This window comes from Mustela putorius, unplaced genomic scaffold (assembly GCF_011764305.1).
Source record: "Mustela putorius furo isolate JIRA1106 unplaced genomic scaffold, ASM1176430v1.1 tig00000179_pilon_pilon_pilon, whole genome shotgun sequence".
Taxonomy (NCBI): Eukaryota; Metazoa; Chordata; class Mammalia; order Carnivora; family Mustelidae; genus Mustela; species Mustela putorius.
Genome location: NW_025421305.1, coordinates 14,644,458 through 14,660,232, shown reverse-complemented (window position 1 = coordinate 14,660,232; position 15,775 = coordinate 14,644,458). Strand labels below are relative to the sequence as shown.

General features: G+C 41.0%; 1 protein-coding gene across 8 annotated transcripts in view; it reads left to right on the top strand.

The window, feature by feature from the left end:
• Positions 1–15,775, top strand: part of RCBTB2 (RCC1 and BTB domain containing protein 2) — a 50,301-nt gene that overhangs the window by 24,870 nt on the left and 9,656 nt on the right. For 4 of the 8 annotated variants that reach the window (XM_004759171.3, XM_045076674.1, XM_004759173.3 and 1 more), the window contains 9 exons: positions 3,120–3,275; positions 3,712–3,862; positions 6,104–6,270; positions 6,778–6,936; positions 7,073–7,180; positions 8,222–8,364; positions 11,447–11,512; positions 14,303–14,493; positions 15,025–15,151. In XM_004759171.3, coding sequence (XP_004759228.1) covers positions 3,120–3,275; positions 3,712–3,862; positions 6,104–6,270; positions 6,778–6,936; positions 7,073–7,180; positions 8,222–8,364; positions 11,447–11,512; positions 14,303–14,493; positions 15,025–15,151 — 1,268 coding nt within the window. Of the gene's footprint in view, positions 1–2,462; positions 2,826–3,119; positions 3,276–3,711; positions 3,863–6,103; positions 6,271–6,777; positions 6,937–7,072; positions 7,181–8,221; positions 8,365–11,446; positions 11,513–14,302; positions 14,494–15,024; positions 15,152–15,775 lie in introns of those variants that run through there. The other 4 variants (XM_004759174.3, XM_004759175.3, XM_004759172.3 and 1 more) reach the window with 4 other exon arrangements.

The following is a 15,775-nucleotide window of genomic DNA, read 5'->3' as shown; positions in this document are numbered from 1 at the left end:
GTGTATTCTTGTCTTGTTCGTTAAGGACTGGATGAGAACAGCCAAAGCCTTGCAATTGTAGGCTAGATCTTCCAGTGGTATAACTTTATATGTGAACTTTTTTTCTCTGCAACATGTGCTATATGGAAAGCAGTCTTTAGAAGCAAGTGATCTTGGAAGATTACTTAGTCTTTCTCTGCCTCAGTTTCCTTGTATTTAAAATGAGGATGGCAATATCTATGCCCTGTATTTGTAAAGATTAGAAATAATATGTAAGAATTCTTTTAACTAGCACACTAGTTCATCTATAAATATTTGATGCCACATCCCAAACATTGTTCTTTTTGAAATTTATAGACTTAAATAGGAAAAAAAAAAATGCAGACCCCAGAGAAGATAAGATTCCTTCGTGATGTAAGGAGGTAGGTGATTTATGGTAGATTTGACTAAAAGCTAACATAATGAGAGATCCTGCCCTTAGCTCTATAGTGGCCTTGGGTGCTGCCCAAAAGATAACCAAGGACTTCATTCTCCAGACAGGGTCTTAGAGCTTGAGTGGCATGCTGAGGGCAGCGTCTGGCTTTGGTATCAGGGGAGCTCATCCTGCTTCAGGCACTGCCATTAACTCAGGAAGATGCTGTTTACAGTTACAGGCTGCCTGCCCTCTGTATTCGTTTCTTAGGGCTGCCTTCACCACAAACCGGGTGACTTAAAGCCATAGACATTTATTCTTTTATAGTTCTGGAGACTAAAAGTCTAAAATTAAGGGACCAGCAGGGCCATACTTCTTGACGGCTCTGGGGAAGAAGCCTTCCTTTCTTCTTCCCAGCTTCTGGAGGTTTCTGTCAGTTCTTGGGGGTTCCTGGACCTGGAGGTGATTGCTCCAGTCTCTGCCTCTGTGACCATGTGGGCTCCTTCGCATGGTGTGTTGCTTAATTTGTGTCAGCTTGAGTGGGCCACTGGTGCCAGATTAAATGCTGCTTCTGTGTGTGTGTTTGTGTGTGTGTGTATGTTTCTAGAAGAGTTTCTGAATTGGGAACTCAGTAAATGGTTTGCCCTCCCCGGTGTGGGTGGGTATGATCCACAGTGCTAAGGGACTGAATAAAACAAAAGGGAGGAAGGAGGCATTCATCCCTTTTTTTTTCCCTGTTTCACTGATTGATAGGGGTCACTTCACTTCATCTTTTCCTGCCCTCAGACTGGGATATACATCACTGTCTCCCCTGGTTTTCAGGCTTCTGGGTTCATTAAATTATGCTACCAGCCCTCCTGGGTCTCCAGCTTGCAGATGGAGATCATGGGATTTCTGAGTCTCCTTTATCTTGTGAGCCTAGTCATCATAATATGTGTGTGTGTGTGTGTATGTGTGTGTGTACATACGCATACACTCTCCTGACTCCTAAAGTGGGTGGGACAAATATGCTTTCAGATCTGCAGAAAATAAGTAGCTAGTCCAATCAGCTTTCTACCAGAATTCTTTCCTGGTAAGGTTGACTTAATAGCTGAGGGGAAAGACAGGCCTCAGAAAATCCTTCGCTCCTTTAAATTAAGCAGGAGTATGGTGATAGGCCATTTGAAGGACACATTGGCTGTTTATGCACCTTATTGTAATCGTCAAATTTTTGAAAGCTGGAAAGCACATATGTAAAAATGTTTCCAGTAGAGCAAATAAATAAAAATTCTCTTTAAAACAGCTTTGCAGTGTCCATATAGTATGCTCTTATGAGAGCACAGGAGCTTATGATCTTAACGTATGCTTTTATGGGTTTAATTGTCCCCCCCCCCCCCAACCCCAGTTTCTGTGTTGAAATACTGACCCCCAAAGGTGGGGGTTATTAGAAGGTGGGACTTAGGGACATGATGAAGTTATGAAGGTGGAAGCCTCTTGAATGGGATCAGTGCTTTATAAAAGGGTCTCCAAAGAGATCCATCCCATGGAGGAGGCCCCTTCCATCCCATGAGGAGGACATTGTGAGAAGGCAGTGGCTCTGAAGCAGGAAGGGGGCCTTCATCAGAATATGAGCGTATTGGTGCTTTGATCTTGAAATTCCCAGTCTGCAGAATTATGAGAAGTAAATTTTTGCTGTTTATAACCCACCCCGTGTGGCATGCTGTTAGAATAGCATAAATGCACTAAGACACCCCAAGACCCCAAAAGGTGACCTTATTTGGAAATGGGGTAATTGCAGATATGATTAGTTAAGCTGAGGTTATTACGGTGAGCCCTAATTCTGGTATGACTGGTGCCCTTATGAAAAGGGGCAGTTTGGGTCAAGAAAAGGACGTGCATGCAGCAAAGAGGATATGAAGACACAGGGAGAAGATGGCCATCACAAGCTAAGATGGAGAGAGGCCTAGGTCCTTCCCTCACAGCTCTCAGGAGTAACCAAACTAGCAGATACCTTGACTTTGAACTTCTAGCCTCCAGACCTGTGAGAAAATAAGTTTCTTTGGTGTAAGCCTCTCAGCTTGTGGTACTTTGCTATGGCAGCCCAAGCAAACAAATACATTCTTTGTGGGTGTATATTCCTAGCAATCCCCAAACCTGAGGGGTAGAGTGGGGGATAGATGAGAGAAGCCACTAACTGCTCAACTGACAATCAGAATGGACCCAAGAACCGAAACTTCTGGACTGGTTCCTTGGTGTCACCTTCAGCATCGTTCTTTTCCAGGAATGCATTTTGTCAAGACTTAGGTGCCTGATGAAATCCCCGTGCCCTCTCAGTTTTTCCTGCCTTTCCTGCCTTTCCAGCCAGCCTAGTTTCCAGAGCTACATTTAAGACATAGCACTGAAAGTACAGAAGTCAGCCTTGGATGGTTCTTGTGGCCCTGAGGAAAATTAGTAGGTGAGATCTGGTCCCAGCCGGGGTCTCAGGCTCTTGGTTGTTGTGAGAGCAGGACTGAAGCAGTGGGCTTCTCATGACAGTTCCTGTAGCTGGGAGGGGCCTCTCAAGACTAGAAAGAAAGGGCCCTCCTTGAGCCGGTGCTGACTTCCACAGAAGTCAAAGGGGAAGGGAAAAAAATATATTTTTAACTTAATAGTCTTAGTGTGTGTGTGTGTGTGTGTGTGTGTGTGTGTACACACGTATATTTTTTAACTTTATTGATTTATTATTTATTTTTAATTTTTTCCTTTTCAGCCAGTCGGGGCTACTCCATCATCTTTGAAGATGTTAGATGTGGGAAAGTGGCCAATTTTCTCCCTTTGTTCTGAGGAAGAACTGCAGTTAATTCGTCAAGCCTGTGTCTTCGGCAGTGCTGGCAATGAAGTTTTATATACTACTGTAAATGATGAGGTAAATTTTGTTTTTGGGTTTTTTTTTTAAAGATTTTATTTATTTGACAGACAGAGATCACAAGTAGGCAGAGAGGCAGGCAGAGAGAGAGAGAGAGAGAGAGAGAGAGAGGGAAGCAGGCTCCCTGCGGAGCAGAGAGCCCAATGTGGAGCTCGATCCCAGGACCCTGAGATCATGACCCGAGCCGAAGGCAGCAGCCCAAACCACTGAGCCACCCAGGCGCCCCTGATGAGGTAAATTTTGAAGAAAAAATTCAGACACTTACAGTAATGGATTTGCTAAGTTGAAAATCTTGGGAAGGGGGGACTAAGGAATTAGGTTTTTAAAAAGGCATGGAGGGTGGATTCTTACTTATTATATAATGTTATACAATGAAACAATAATAATGGGTTTGTCAGAAATAGAAGTGCTTGAACTAACTGTTTTTTTCCCTCAGATTTTTGTGCTTGGCACAAACTGCTGTGGCTGTTTGGGATTAGGTGATGTCCAGAGTACCATCGAACCTCGGAGACTGGAGTCTTTAAATGGCAAAAAAATAGCCTGTCTCAGCTATGGGAGTGGCCCCCATATTGTCCTTGCAACAACAGGTAACTTTGGGACACTGTAGAATTTTAGCTACTGACTTATTTATTGGTAAACAAGACTTAGGACCACCCCTTAAATCGAGAACATACTTTTTGATTGGATAGGAGTTTCTGGCTCTGCCCTGTGAACATTCCCTTGGGTAACATGAAATATGAACATATCTGAATATCAGAGTAATAGAGCAGAGAGAATCTGGCAACTATTGGCATTTTTGATGTGAAAATGACAGTGCTGTAAGCCCAGTAAACCCCTTTTATTTATACTTTAAAAGTTGAACTATTATTGCATTAAAATGCTGAATTCACTCTGGACTTTCTGAACTTGAGATCCCTGATCTACAAATTAAGACACTAGAGCTAAATTCCAAGATGCCCTCTAACTTCTAGCATTCTGAGATTGTGACCATCAACAGTGACTAATGACTATATTTGATAGTAGTAATTTAAGGAATTAAATAGTCTCATGGCTGTTTCATGAATTCACACTAATAGGACATTATAATTAAATCATACTTTAGCATTTTTCTTAAGCTGAGTATTCCTTTTTATTAGTTACTCTTTGAACTGAAAATAAAGTTTATAAACACTCTTTTGTAAACTAATTTCACAAATTTTAGGGAATTTTGGTTGCCAGTAATAGGCTAGGTTTTTTGGACCACTTCTTCACTGGAAACAACTAAAAATTCTAAGAAAATGTTGAATTTTTTTTTTTTTCATAGAGGCATCAAAGCACTGATAAGGCTGAGAGAAATTATTGGATCATATTTAAGAGAAAGTGTGAACTAAGGTTAAAGGGGAACTTAAAGCTAGTTTTACCTTAGGGCATCTGCCTCTCCACGTAAATGGTGTTCTGGTTGATGTCCTCACGAGGTAGAAGGGATCATGAGTCACAGATCTAACAGGTTATGCGAGGCCCACAAAGGGCTACAGTCTAGGGACAGGAATGGGTTAGCACTGCCATTTCTAAGGCACTGAAAAGAAAAACCCTTGGCTGTGATCAAAAAAGGAGGAAAAAAGAAAAGCAAGTAAACCCCTCCCTGAAGGGTTACAGTCATGGATTTGTATTCCAGTTCACATCAGACTGGGCAGTCCAAGAAATCTCAAGCCTTAGATTTATTAAAGAATTATCTTTAAGTGCCTTAGTGGCACTTAACAGAAGTTAATGTAGGTCCTTTCTGCAAGAAGGTACTTTCACTTCATCCTAGGCTTGAGGAACTATAATGCCATTGAAAAATTAGTGTTCAATGGCAATTAGTAGCACACAGTCAAAGATAATCAGGTACACAAGGAAGCAAGACACCATGAATAAGAAGCAGCAAAAAAAAAAAAAAAAAAAAAGGGCAAAAAACTGACCAACTGACCACTAAGTATCAGATATTAGAACTGTCAGATACCAGTTACAAGATGGCTATATTTATTACTATATATATTTATTGTTTGAGAAAGTACAAAGTGATCTTGAAGATACCTGCAGAGATCAAAGAAGATATGAAAAAGAACCAAATAAACAATATAATTATCAAAATGAAAAAGTCAGTGGGCAAGTTTTATAGCAGTTTGGACACAGCAAAAGAAAATTAATAAACTGGAAGATTAGAAGAAATTATCTGGAATGTAGCACAAAGAGGTAATATGGTAGAAAATACAGACAAAAGGAGTATATACTGTATGACTCCATTTATTTAAAGTCTGAGAACAGGAAAACTGAATTCTCTTATTCAAGAATATATATCGGGAACTTTTGGAGTGAGCATCAGGTTGTATTTTTTGACCTGAGTGGTAATATATGTGTGTGTGATTTATAATTATTTATAAAACTGCATATATATTTTATGGATTTTTCTGAATATGTATTATACTATACAATAAATAATATAATAACAACAATTTTTAAATTAACTTGATCATTTTATAGATAAGAATATAGGCCCAGAGAAGTTAAATGATCTTCCCGTTATCCTTTGGCTTTCAATCTAACGTTTCTTCCTCTTGGTCTTAGTAGCATTTCTCTGCCATTTATTAAAAAACCTATCTTCCAGCTATTATAATTGCATCCATTTAAATTTCATCTTGTTGCTTTGAGATAGAATATAGTTTATACTTTCCAAATGTTATCTTTTCTAGAATGAGTTTGGTGCTTTTGCACATGAATTTTTAGTTTTCATTCATGGAGGTGTGCAATATGTACGTTCATATAATAAAATAGATGTTTTGAACGCTGGTCGTATTTCTTTTTATTTTCAGAAGGAGAAGTCTTTACCTGGGGTCATAATGCTTATAGCCAGCTGGGCAATGGGACAACTAATCATGGTTTAGTGCCCTGTCATATTTCTACTAATTTGTCAAACAAGCAAGTCACCGAAGTTGCCTGTGGGTCTTACCATTCTTTGGTGCTAACATCTGATGGAGAGGTGAGACTAGTTAGCAAAAATCTCATTGATTTTTTTCCAGTAAGTTTATATAGATTCTTATAGCAGTCTTAGAAATTGGATCATTTGATTAAAATAACCGTCTTCCTCAAATTCAGTCTTATTAGCAATTCATAGTCGTGGTGGTTATATCATGAAGTGTACCTTTATGTAGTAGGTAATTCTATAACTGCAAAATTTAAAAGGCTTTGATGTTCCTTCTATATTACTATGCTCAAAGGTTTTATCTGCAAAAGGAAAAATCCCACAATGCTGGAAAATATGGTTAAGGTAAAGTAGATATTTTAATAATATTATGTGATATCTGAGAATAATTATTGCTATTTGTGTAGATAGTACCAATAATCTAATTTTATGAAGTAACGTATTTTGTAAGAATGAATTTTATAAAAATTCTCTACCTGTGGTGTGAGCAGAGAATTTGAGAGCAAAGAGGAGACCCAGTTGAGACACTTTATGAATTAGCATGTTTCATTTTTCAATTCCCAGGTATTTGCCTGGGGTTATAACAACTCCGGGCAGGTAGGATCTGGATCAACAGCCAATCAGCTGATCCCTCGAAGAGTCACAGGCTGCCTGCAGAATAAAGTAGTTGTGAACATAGCATGTGGGCAGATGTGTTCAATGGCAGTGGTGAACACTGGGGAGGTAAGAAAGTGGTTTCGTATGTTGTTTAAAAAAACCCAGTTGCCTTATTGGTGTCATACTGACATACCATGTTTCTCAATAGAGTGCTTGCTTGCTTCTATTTTTCATGGGCGTTGAGTCTCTGCTTTTCCCTTAGGTCTATGTCTGGGGTTACAATGGAAATGGGCAGCTTGGACTTGGCAGTAGCGGCAACCAGCCAACTCCCTGTAGGATAGCAGCTCTGCAAGGCATTCGTGTCCAGCGGGTATGTCCGCCACTCGTTTATGAGTGCCTGTTTTTCAGTCTTTAGTGGCAAAGATGCCAATGGACACAGTTTTCTTGGCAGATGAAAAGTTTAGCTGCTTGATGTTTTTCTTCATTGAAGTAAAGGCTAAAGCTCTATTTCCCTGACTTAAGTTATAGATGTTCGTCAGAAAATTTATGTTTCTAGGCCAGTCTCACACGTAGCTGTTGGAACATAAATTGTTACGATGTTTTCCAAGGAAACTTTGGCAGTATATATTGAGAGCCTTGGAAATATTTATACCCTTTGTTCTATAATTTTATTTCTAGGGTATTATCTTAAGGAAGCAAAAAGAAAGAGACTTCTGGAATTAGTGGAAAAGGTTTAAAAAAAAAGAAGGGAAGAGAAAGAAAAAAGAAAAAAATGTTAACTTCAATAAATAACATAAATAATAGATATAGCATAATTTAGTCAAGTAATATATTAATGGTTAAATAAATTATACTAAATCTGTATGAATGGGAATGATGTTTACAAATGGTTTTTAATGATATGGAAATAGTGTTATGTGATGTCAATAGAAATAAAGATACAGATATGATGCGTGGAGGCATGGTACATATCCCTATTTTGTATAGAAGTAGAAAAATAATCCTGATCTTGAGATTACTTTCATATTTATGCTTTTCTATATTTCTTTCCACATCAAACGTTTTTACGTTTACAATAAAAAAGGGAAAAATTCTTAAAAAAGTAAAAGTGTGTTCCATATTCACTTCATACCCCTTGATCTCTGTGAGCATAATGAATGCCATAGTAAAACTGAACAAAGCAGACTTGTGTCACCACAGGACTCGTGTTGAACTTATTGCAGTTTTGGCCACACATAGGCCAAGCTAGTTCTGGGCAAGTACCAGTTACCTTAATGTTTTGCCTCTCTGAGCAGGCTGCCTCTTCTTTTTTTTCCCTTTTCTTTTTTTTTTTTTTTGCATCTTTGATTCTTAACCTATCTTGTGAAAGCATATTTGCAGGCCTAAGTGGATTTGGTTTCTCTGTTTCCAGGTGGCCTGTGGCTATGCACATACTTTAGTGTTAACAGATGAAGGCCAAGTGTATGCTTGGGGTGCAAATTCTTATGGCCAGTTGGGCACTGGCAATAAAAGTAACCAGTCCTATCCTGCACCTGTCGTTGTGGAAAAGGACAGGTAATATGTGCATTTTCAAAATAACACGCATGTTCTTTAGCGATAAAACAGAATGTAGACATGATATAGAATTGTGGGGAACTTGCTGCTAATATTAGAATATTCTTTCATGAGAGCGTTCATTCCTTTTTAAAATTGGCTTTTGGGGGTGCCTGAGTGGCTAGTTGTTTGAGCAGCGGACTCTTGTTTAAGGCTTCGGTCACTGTCTCAGGGTCCTGGGATCACGCTCCTCATTGGGCTCCATGCTTAGCAGGGAGTCTGCTTGGGGAATCTCTCTCCCTCTGGCACTCCCCACACTTGTGCTCGCTCTCTCTCTCTCAAATAAATAAATCTTTTAAAAATAAAAAGGTAAAATAAAATTGGCTTTTGAACTGTTGGAGAGTTTGTGTGTTAGACGTTAGACGTTGTTAGACTTTGTACTTAACCTGTATTTCAGCTGCTCTACACTAATGACAAGGACTAAACCTGCAATATCCCGCTTTATTCTGCTCCCTCACAAATTACCTTTTCTTCCTTATTGTTTTCTGTTTTGTATTCTTAAGAGGAAGTTAAATAATGTTTGAGGTCAATCTTCTGTGGCTTAGGAAAACCAAAGTACCTCAGATGGGGTAGGGTACAAAGCTATTTACTCTGCTACTTATAAATGTGCCAGTTGAAAGGATAGGACTGTCTTATTCTTTTAGCTCCCAAGCTATCACTGTGAGGAAGTACAAAATGGTGAGAAAAATCAAGACTTAGTTTTGCCCATTTGTTTGCAAGGTTGTGTTAAGTAGTTAGCAAATCCAGAATATTTCCTTACATTATCCTGCTGAAAGCCTTTTGAGTGCCTCAGACATGGCTATCTCACTACTTTTTCATTCTACATCTTTTGACACACTAAAATGGAACAAAAATATCTCATTAGTGTTTTTGTTAAACCAGGGCTGCAATCATTGTAGAAATTAATACTGCTATTTCCTTTTTTTTATAGTGAATATTAGTTTTGGTTACATCTGATTTTAAAGTAAAAATATGGACACAGAGATGATCTTTCCTTTGTATCCAGTTCTTGTATAGTTTCCTGTTGGAATATTTAACAATGAAAGCAAAGAACCAAATTGTCATTTTTAACCCCCTTGATTTTCAGTTGTTATAAGCTTGGCTAATTTTGTTTAACCTGTGTCAAATAGTTTTTAAAAAAAAAAAAAAAAAAAGACCTGTTCTTGGTTTCTTTCCCCAAAATCTTAGAATAAGACCCCGGACCTCTTAAGGATTGGGAAGGAGAAGGGGGACTGGAGGACAGGAACCAGTGGACGTGCGTCCGTGCACACAGCCGTGCTAGTTGCATTTTCTGCTTCTGGACTTGCCAAGTCCATTGCTATGTGTTCGCCAGCAACTTGCCCCACATCTCGCTGCTGGTCCCCGATCGCCCCAGCCTGAGCGCCAGGTCTTCTGACTCTAGTCCCACTGGGCCAGATGGATTATAGGGCAGCTTGGTGGGGAAGGCAGGAGAGGCAGAAAAGCAGGGCATGGGAGTTTTGGAGTGCCAGCTCCTTACCTGGTACCTGAGAGTATTGCTTTTTTGTCTGTTTTTAAAAACTCCAATTAAAAAAAAAATCTTTTTAACTTTTTTCAAATTTTGAATTATAAATGTAAAAAAAAAAGTGGAAATAGCTAAACAGTTGCATGATTGCTGTTGACCACATAATCATTATTTTGGCTGTAATATTATGGATGAGGGGCATCTGGGTAGCTTAGTGGGTTAAAGCCTCTGCCTTCAGCTCAGGTCATGATCTCAGGGTCCTGGGATCGAGCCCCGCATCAGGCTTTCTGCTCCTGCCCCCCCCCCGCCCCGCCCCGTGCCTGTCTCTCTGCCTACTTGTGATCTCTGTCAAATAAATAAATAAATAAATAGATAGATAAAATCTTTAAATAAATAAATAAATATCATGGATGAATGTTTTGAAAGAGATAGTCCTGCCTTTCTCTTTCCATGCCTGAATGCGCTGTGGTCAGCCCTGAGTTTGCAGGCTCTCCATCATATGAGTATTGCGAGGGAGGAATTTGTAATTCTGCTGGGACTTGTTTTGCACGTATCCACCCTTTTCAGCAACTGAAACTTACACAGATATGTTATGACTGCTCTCTCAAGAACTCACTTCTGATTCTTGGGGCCCATTTCAGGGAAGTTTGGCTGATGAGAAACAAAAGGATTAAATTTAGGGTGGGGTGGATCTTCAGGTCCCAGTTACCTGTTCACAGAAGTGGAAAGTGAAAATCTGTCTACACTGGATCCTTTGCTCAAATGACAATCCAAGGAAAAAACCTTTTAAAAATTTTCCCACAGAGGTCTACTTCTGATATAGAATGCTAATAACATTTGTTAGCAAATTATGTTCACGTAAAAGTAATTTTAATGACTCAAGTGATTACCTTCTCTCTAATCTAGTCATTCCCAATCTTTCTGAAGTCTCAGTACTTTGATTTACCAGCATTTGTCTTTGTTCCTGAAGTTTCATAAAAGCATATTTGAAGTTAAATTGATTTAAAGCTAAGTTTGCCTTGCATTTTCATGAATTTTGTGACACCTTGCAACAATTGGTAATATGTTGGCGTCTTACAAAGCCAGGCTTGGGAGTCACTGCTCTGGACCCTTTATTATCATTCTTTGTTCTCCACTCTTCTTCTCACTCACAAAGTACCTTTTTTCTCTCCTCACTGTGTTCTGTTTTCATTCTTCCTCACTCCCTGCATTTTCATTTCTAGTGCCACAGCCATAAAGCTGCGGTTGTTGGGGATCATTCTGTGGAGGTGACACAAAACTCATTTATTAGGAACGTGTCATACCTTCTTTTCATTACACATGGCTACAAACTAAAATGTGAAATATGCCAGATATCCGGCCAGGGAAGGTTAGCTCGGTTCAGTCATTGTGTGTTGCATATTACACTGGAAAATCTGAGCTTCAGAATTTGCTTCTTGGTGTGAATCAGATTTAAGAACTGATCACCTTAGGCCAGAGCAGGGTGCCTTGGCAATTGGTTGGGTCCCATACTTAGACCTGATGGTTCCCTCTAAACTTTCTCCACTCTTGTTCCTGTAGCAGCTGCTGCCGTCAGCCAAGCCCGTGCCCCACCCCTGACTTCCCGAGTGCTGCTAGGTGTTCCAGGTAAACGTCCCGAGGCCATGCTTAGGGAAGGCTGGCGCTCTGCAGCCTTCTGTACCCCAACCCCTTTGCCATGTCTGTTCCACCCTTTCTCCACCAAGCCGTGTTCCCACCTCTTGTAAGGGCAAAGGCTCCTTACTCCCTTTCCGTGGAGGCTCATAAGGAAATGTCAGAAGCAAATGTAGGAATTAAATTATTTTGGTTTTCTGGTGTTGGGTGGAAGGACAGTGTTGTGTTTCCATCAGTTACATTTTTCATAGGACATTATCAGGGAAAAGAGATTTTAGGTGGTCTCCGAGAGTTCCTGCAGCCACTGTAAACACGTGAGTCACCAGTGAGTCACCAGAAGAGAATGGTTTCGCATGTGCCCTGTGCTGAGTAGCTGATTTCATTTACTCTTCACCACAAGGCTGTGAAATGACTGCTACCTTATCTTCTGCTCCCCTCACCTTTCTTTTTTTTGTTAAAGACGATAAAATAGATAAGAGTCTAAGTGACTTGGCTCCACAGGCTGCTGTCTGACCCCCTGCCCATCTGCTTCAAGCCCTGTAAAATGAAGTGTGTTGCTGTCCTCACATTTGGTTGGTGTACCATGTGAGGGTAGATGGTAATAGTAGGGGCCCTTTTTTTGAATAAATGTATTTATTCTATTTCATTCCCCTTTTTTCTTTATTTGTTGAAAAGAGAAGCCAAGCAGGATTGGCCATTTTCCCCGTGCGGGCAAGGAATGTTCTTTTGTAAAGCACACAGTAGAGGTTTGGGCCCATTCACTGACTTAAACATGCGGGTAGGAAAGGTCTCACTGTCTGAATTGACCCTTAGAAATGTGTAGTCTCTATATGAGGGAGACTTTGCCACTAAAAAACGCTTGGTAGTAATTCTGTAAAGAAATTTCTACCGTTAGCTACTATTTGTACACTGTGCTTGGTGTTTGACATTTTATCATTTAATTCTCACATACTAGCCTTGCAGTATGATGAAACTTGAGTCTCCTAGAGGCTCAGGAACATTCCTACAGTCACATGGCCTAGTGGTGGAGCTGGGATGCACCCCTAGGTCTGTTTGACTCCAATGTCTAGGCACTTAACTGTGGCACATCGTAGCCTCATTTCTAGTACTCCTGCCTTCAAGAGCTGAGAGCTGCCCTCGAATAAATGAGTAAAATTGCTTGGGCCACACATGAAAAAATATACTTCAGCCTTTGGAGATGAGCCATCTCCAGCTTATATGATGACCATCTTCCATCCTTCGATGGAAAACATCCAATTAAAACAAGCAGTAGAGCGATGTATCCATCCTTCGGGAGACAGTGGGGTCTTTCCCACCCCTCAGTCACTCTGTGTTGTTCTTTCCCAATTAGTCAATAAAATGACCTGTAAATTGCTTAGTAAGATACCACATTAGGGAGAGAAGCACACTTAGAGAGAAATAAGCCAGTGATTCAGCCTGCCAGCAACTTATAATCTAGCTGAAGAGGTAAGACAAACGTCCCAGACTGCAGTGATATAGACAGGATATGTATCAAGTCTGGGGTGAACAAGAGACTTCTTGCTTTGGGGCTGTTTGAGCTGGGTCTTGAAAGCTGGACAGGATTTCTAAGGCAGAAAGAAAGGAAAGAGCATTCTTGAGCAAGGGATTTAACGAATAAGAATATCGAGGGGCAGTGAGTATATCTGTGTATCGGAGCATAGGGTATGTAGGCAAGTGTGATTTGAAAGAGGGCTGGCTATAGGTAGAGGACAAATTATGGAAGGATTTTATCTTGTGGGAAGCCACTGATGGTTTGAAAGCCCTGAAGAGAATGGTGTTACCCGGAGGATTGTTAACCTGCCAGCCTTGTGCAATTTGGTTCGGAAAAGAGAGAGTCTAAGGCAGGGGACACCAGGGGTCGTTACTTTGGTCCACATGTAGGGTGTGCCTGACCTAGGGTGGTGGCAGATGGGAGAAATTACAAAGAGAGATTCTATGTGATTTGTCAACTGGATATCAGGAAAAAAGTGGTGAGAAGGGAGAAGAAGTCAAAGATGACTCTGAAGTTCTGAGCCCAGGTCACTGAGCATGCTGGTGGCATGGCCTGTTGTGGCAAAACCAGGATGGCAACCTCACTTAGGGTAAAATAGCTTACTGTGTTTTCTGAATCTGTATGGTGCCTTATTCTTTAGGAAAATTAGTTAGCTCCAAATCAACAAAAACAGGGTTTTCCATCAGGAGGTATAGTGTCAACCAGCTCCATGGCCTTCATGAACTTTAAGGTCTAGTGTATGTCAGTTTCTGGAATCTGCTCTCTTGGGCTCTTGAAGATCGAGTTCAGTGACTCAGAACTATTGCCCTTATTGTTTGTAGTGGGAGTCGGGGTGGCCCACAGCATGTTCCATCTGACACCAAAATTGATGAGATTTTGATGAAAATATTTCTCGATATTGGGTCAAGATCTGCATTAAATAGCCCAGGTCTTTCCACGTAATTCACTAAGTCCTGTTTTAAGAAAAAAGTTAGATCACTGTTTGGTTCACTTGTTTGTTTCGGTCTCTACCCTTGCTTGGATGGTACTTGCATTTCACAATGGGATACATATGTTTGGAGGCCTACTGGTTGGAAGGGGTAACAAGCAGATCTTCCTGACTTGTGCCACTGAAGGAGAGCTAAAATGCAAATCACTGTTTGGTGCCTGAATACTTAGGCAATGCAGTCTTCCGTTGTTTGGTTTAAATCAGTTAAGGTGATGGGACAGAGAAATCAACTTGTTTCTTCTCCTGTTTGTCATGTTCACTTGGTCTTTCTTTGTGAACTTAGAATCATAGAGATTGCAGCCTGCCATTCAGCGCATACGTCGGCGGCCAAGACCCAGGGCGGGCACGTGTACATGTGGGGCCAGTGCCGGGGCCAGTCGGTGACCCTGCCCCACCTCACCCACTTCTCCTGCACCGACGATGTGTTCGCCTGCTTTGCCACGCCTGCCGTCTCGTGGCGCCTCCTGTCCGTGGGTGAGCCGTCTTTGTCCCTTTGGGTGCTGGCCTGAACACTAGGAAGAGAGCTCTGGTGCTTTCTGTGGTGATAGTAAGGACTTTCTTAGGTGTAGTATCATATAACTGATTTTTCTCTCATGGGCTCCTTAAGAGGAGACTAATTTGGTGGGTTAATTTTTCCTGAAAGTATCAGAAACGCACATCACATACCACATTAAAAGCAATTTTATTTGATGGTTTTAATCTTCCTGGGAAACTGTATCTTTTATTTTTAGCCAGTCTATTTACTGAAACATGCAAAAATTTCATGGAGTGGAGCTGCCTGGGGCTTTTAGTTGTCGTTTTGCCAGCTTTCCAAGCAGATGTGTGTGAGGTACTTATCCTAAATGATGATAGAGATGTGAAAATCCACATTTAGGGGAGAAAAGCATTGCTCAGTTGGTCATTTCGGGTATTTTCATGAGGGTCCCCAGAGCGATGCTATATTCTGGCCTGCGTTTTCTATATGTCTGCCATTAACCCTAGAAATGTTTGGTGTTCCTCTCTCAGAACCCGACGACCACCTTACAGTGGCCGAGTCCCTCAAGAGGGAGTTTGACAACCCCAACACGGCCGACCTCAAGTTTCTGGTGGATGGAAAGTACATTTATGCACATAAAGTCCTTCTCAAAATTAGGTAAGGAGTCATTGATTTTGAGAACTGAAATAAATACACTCATTATGTTCTAGGTGTTCACAGAACTCTACTGGGTAAGGCTGCTGAGCATACAGTGCAGCTGGGGAAACATGGTACACGTGACACGAGAGCCGAGAACCAATGGGGGTGGTATAGTGAGTGTCCAGGGCAGGGTGGGCCGTCAGAGAGTGAGGACTATCAGCTTCTTAGAGACCTTGCCCGGTGGTCTGTGCACCTGGGCATTAGAGCAGCCGACTGGTGCTTGGCGAATGTGTTCTGGGCTTTGAGCACCGCCTGGGCCATGTCCTTGCCTAGGAGCTGAGTTTGTCATGCGGGTTGTCATCAGTTGTGGGATAGTGACCTTTGAGTTGCTTGGAAAAAGGAGAAGGTGAGGCTTTTACAGGACAATGAGGTCTGGGATGAAGTTAACACAGATGATAAAAATCAGATTTACTGACGTATGATTTTTGAGCAATGATCTGCATTTGAAGTGTACAATCTGAGGAGCTTTGACGTCTATATTTATGCCTGTGAAACCACTGCCCTAAATCAAGATATGGAACGTTTCTATCAGCCCTCAAAGGTCCCTCATGCCCCAAGCCTGGGGCAAGCTCTGATCTTCTT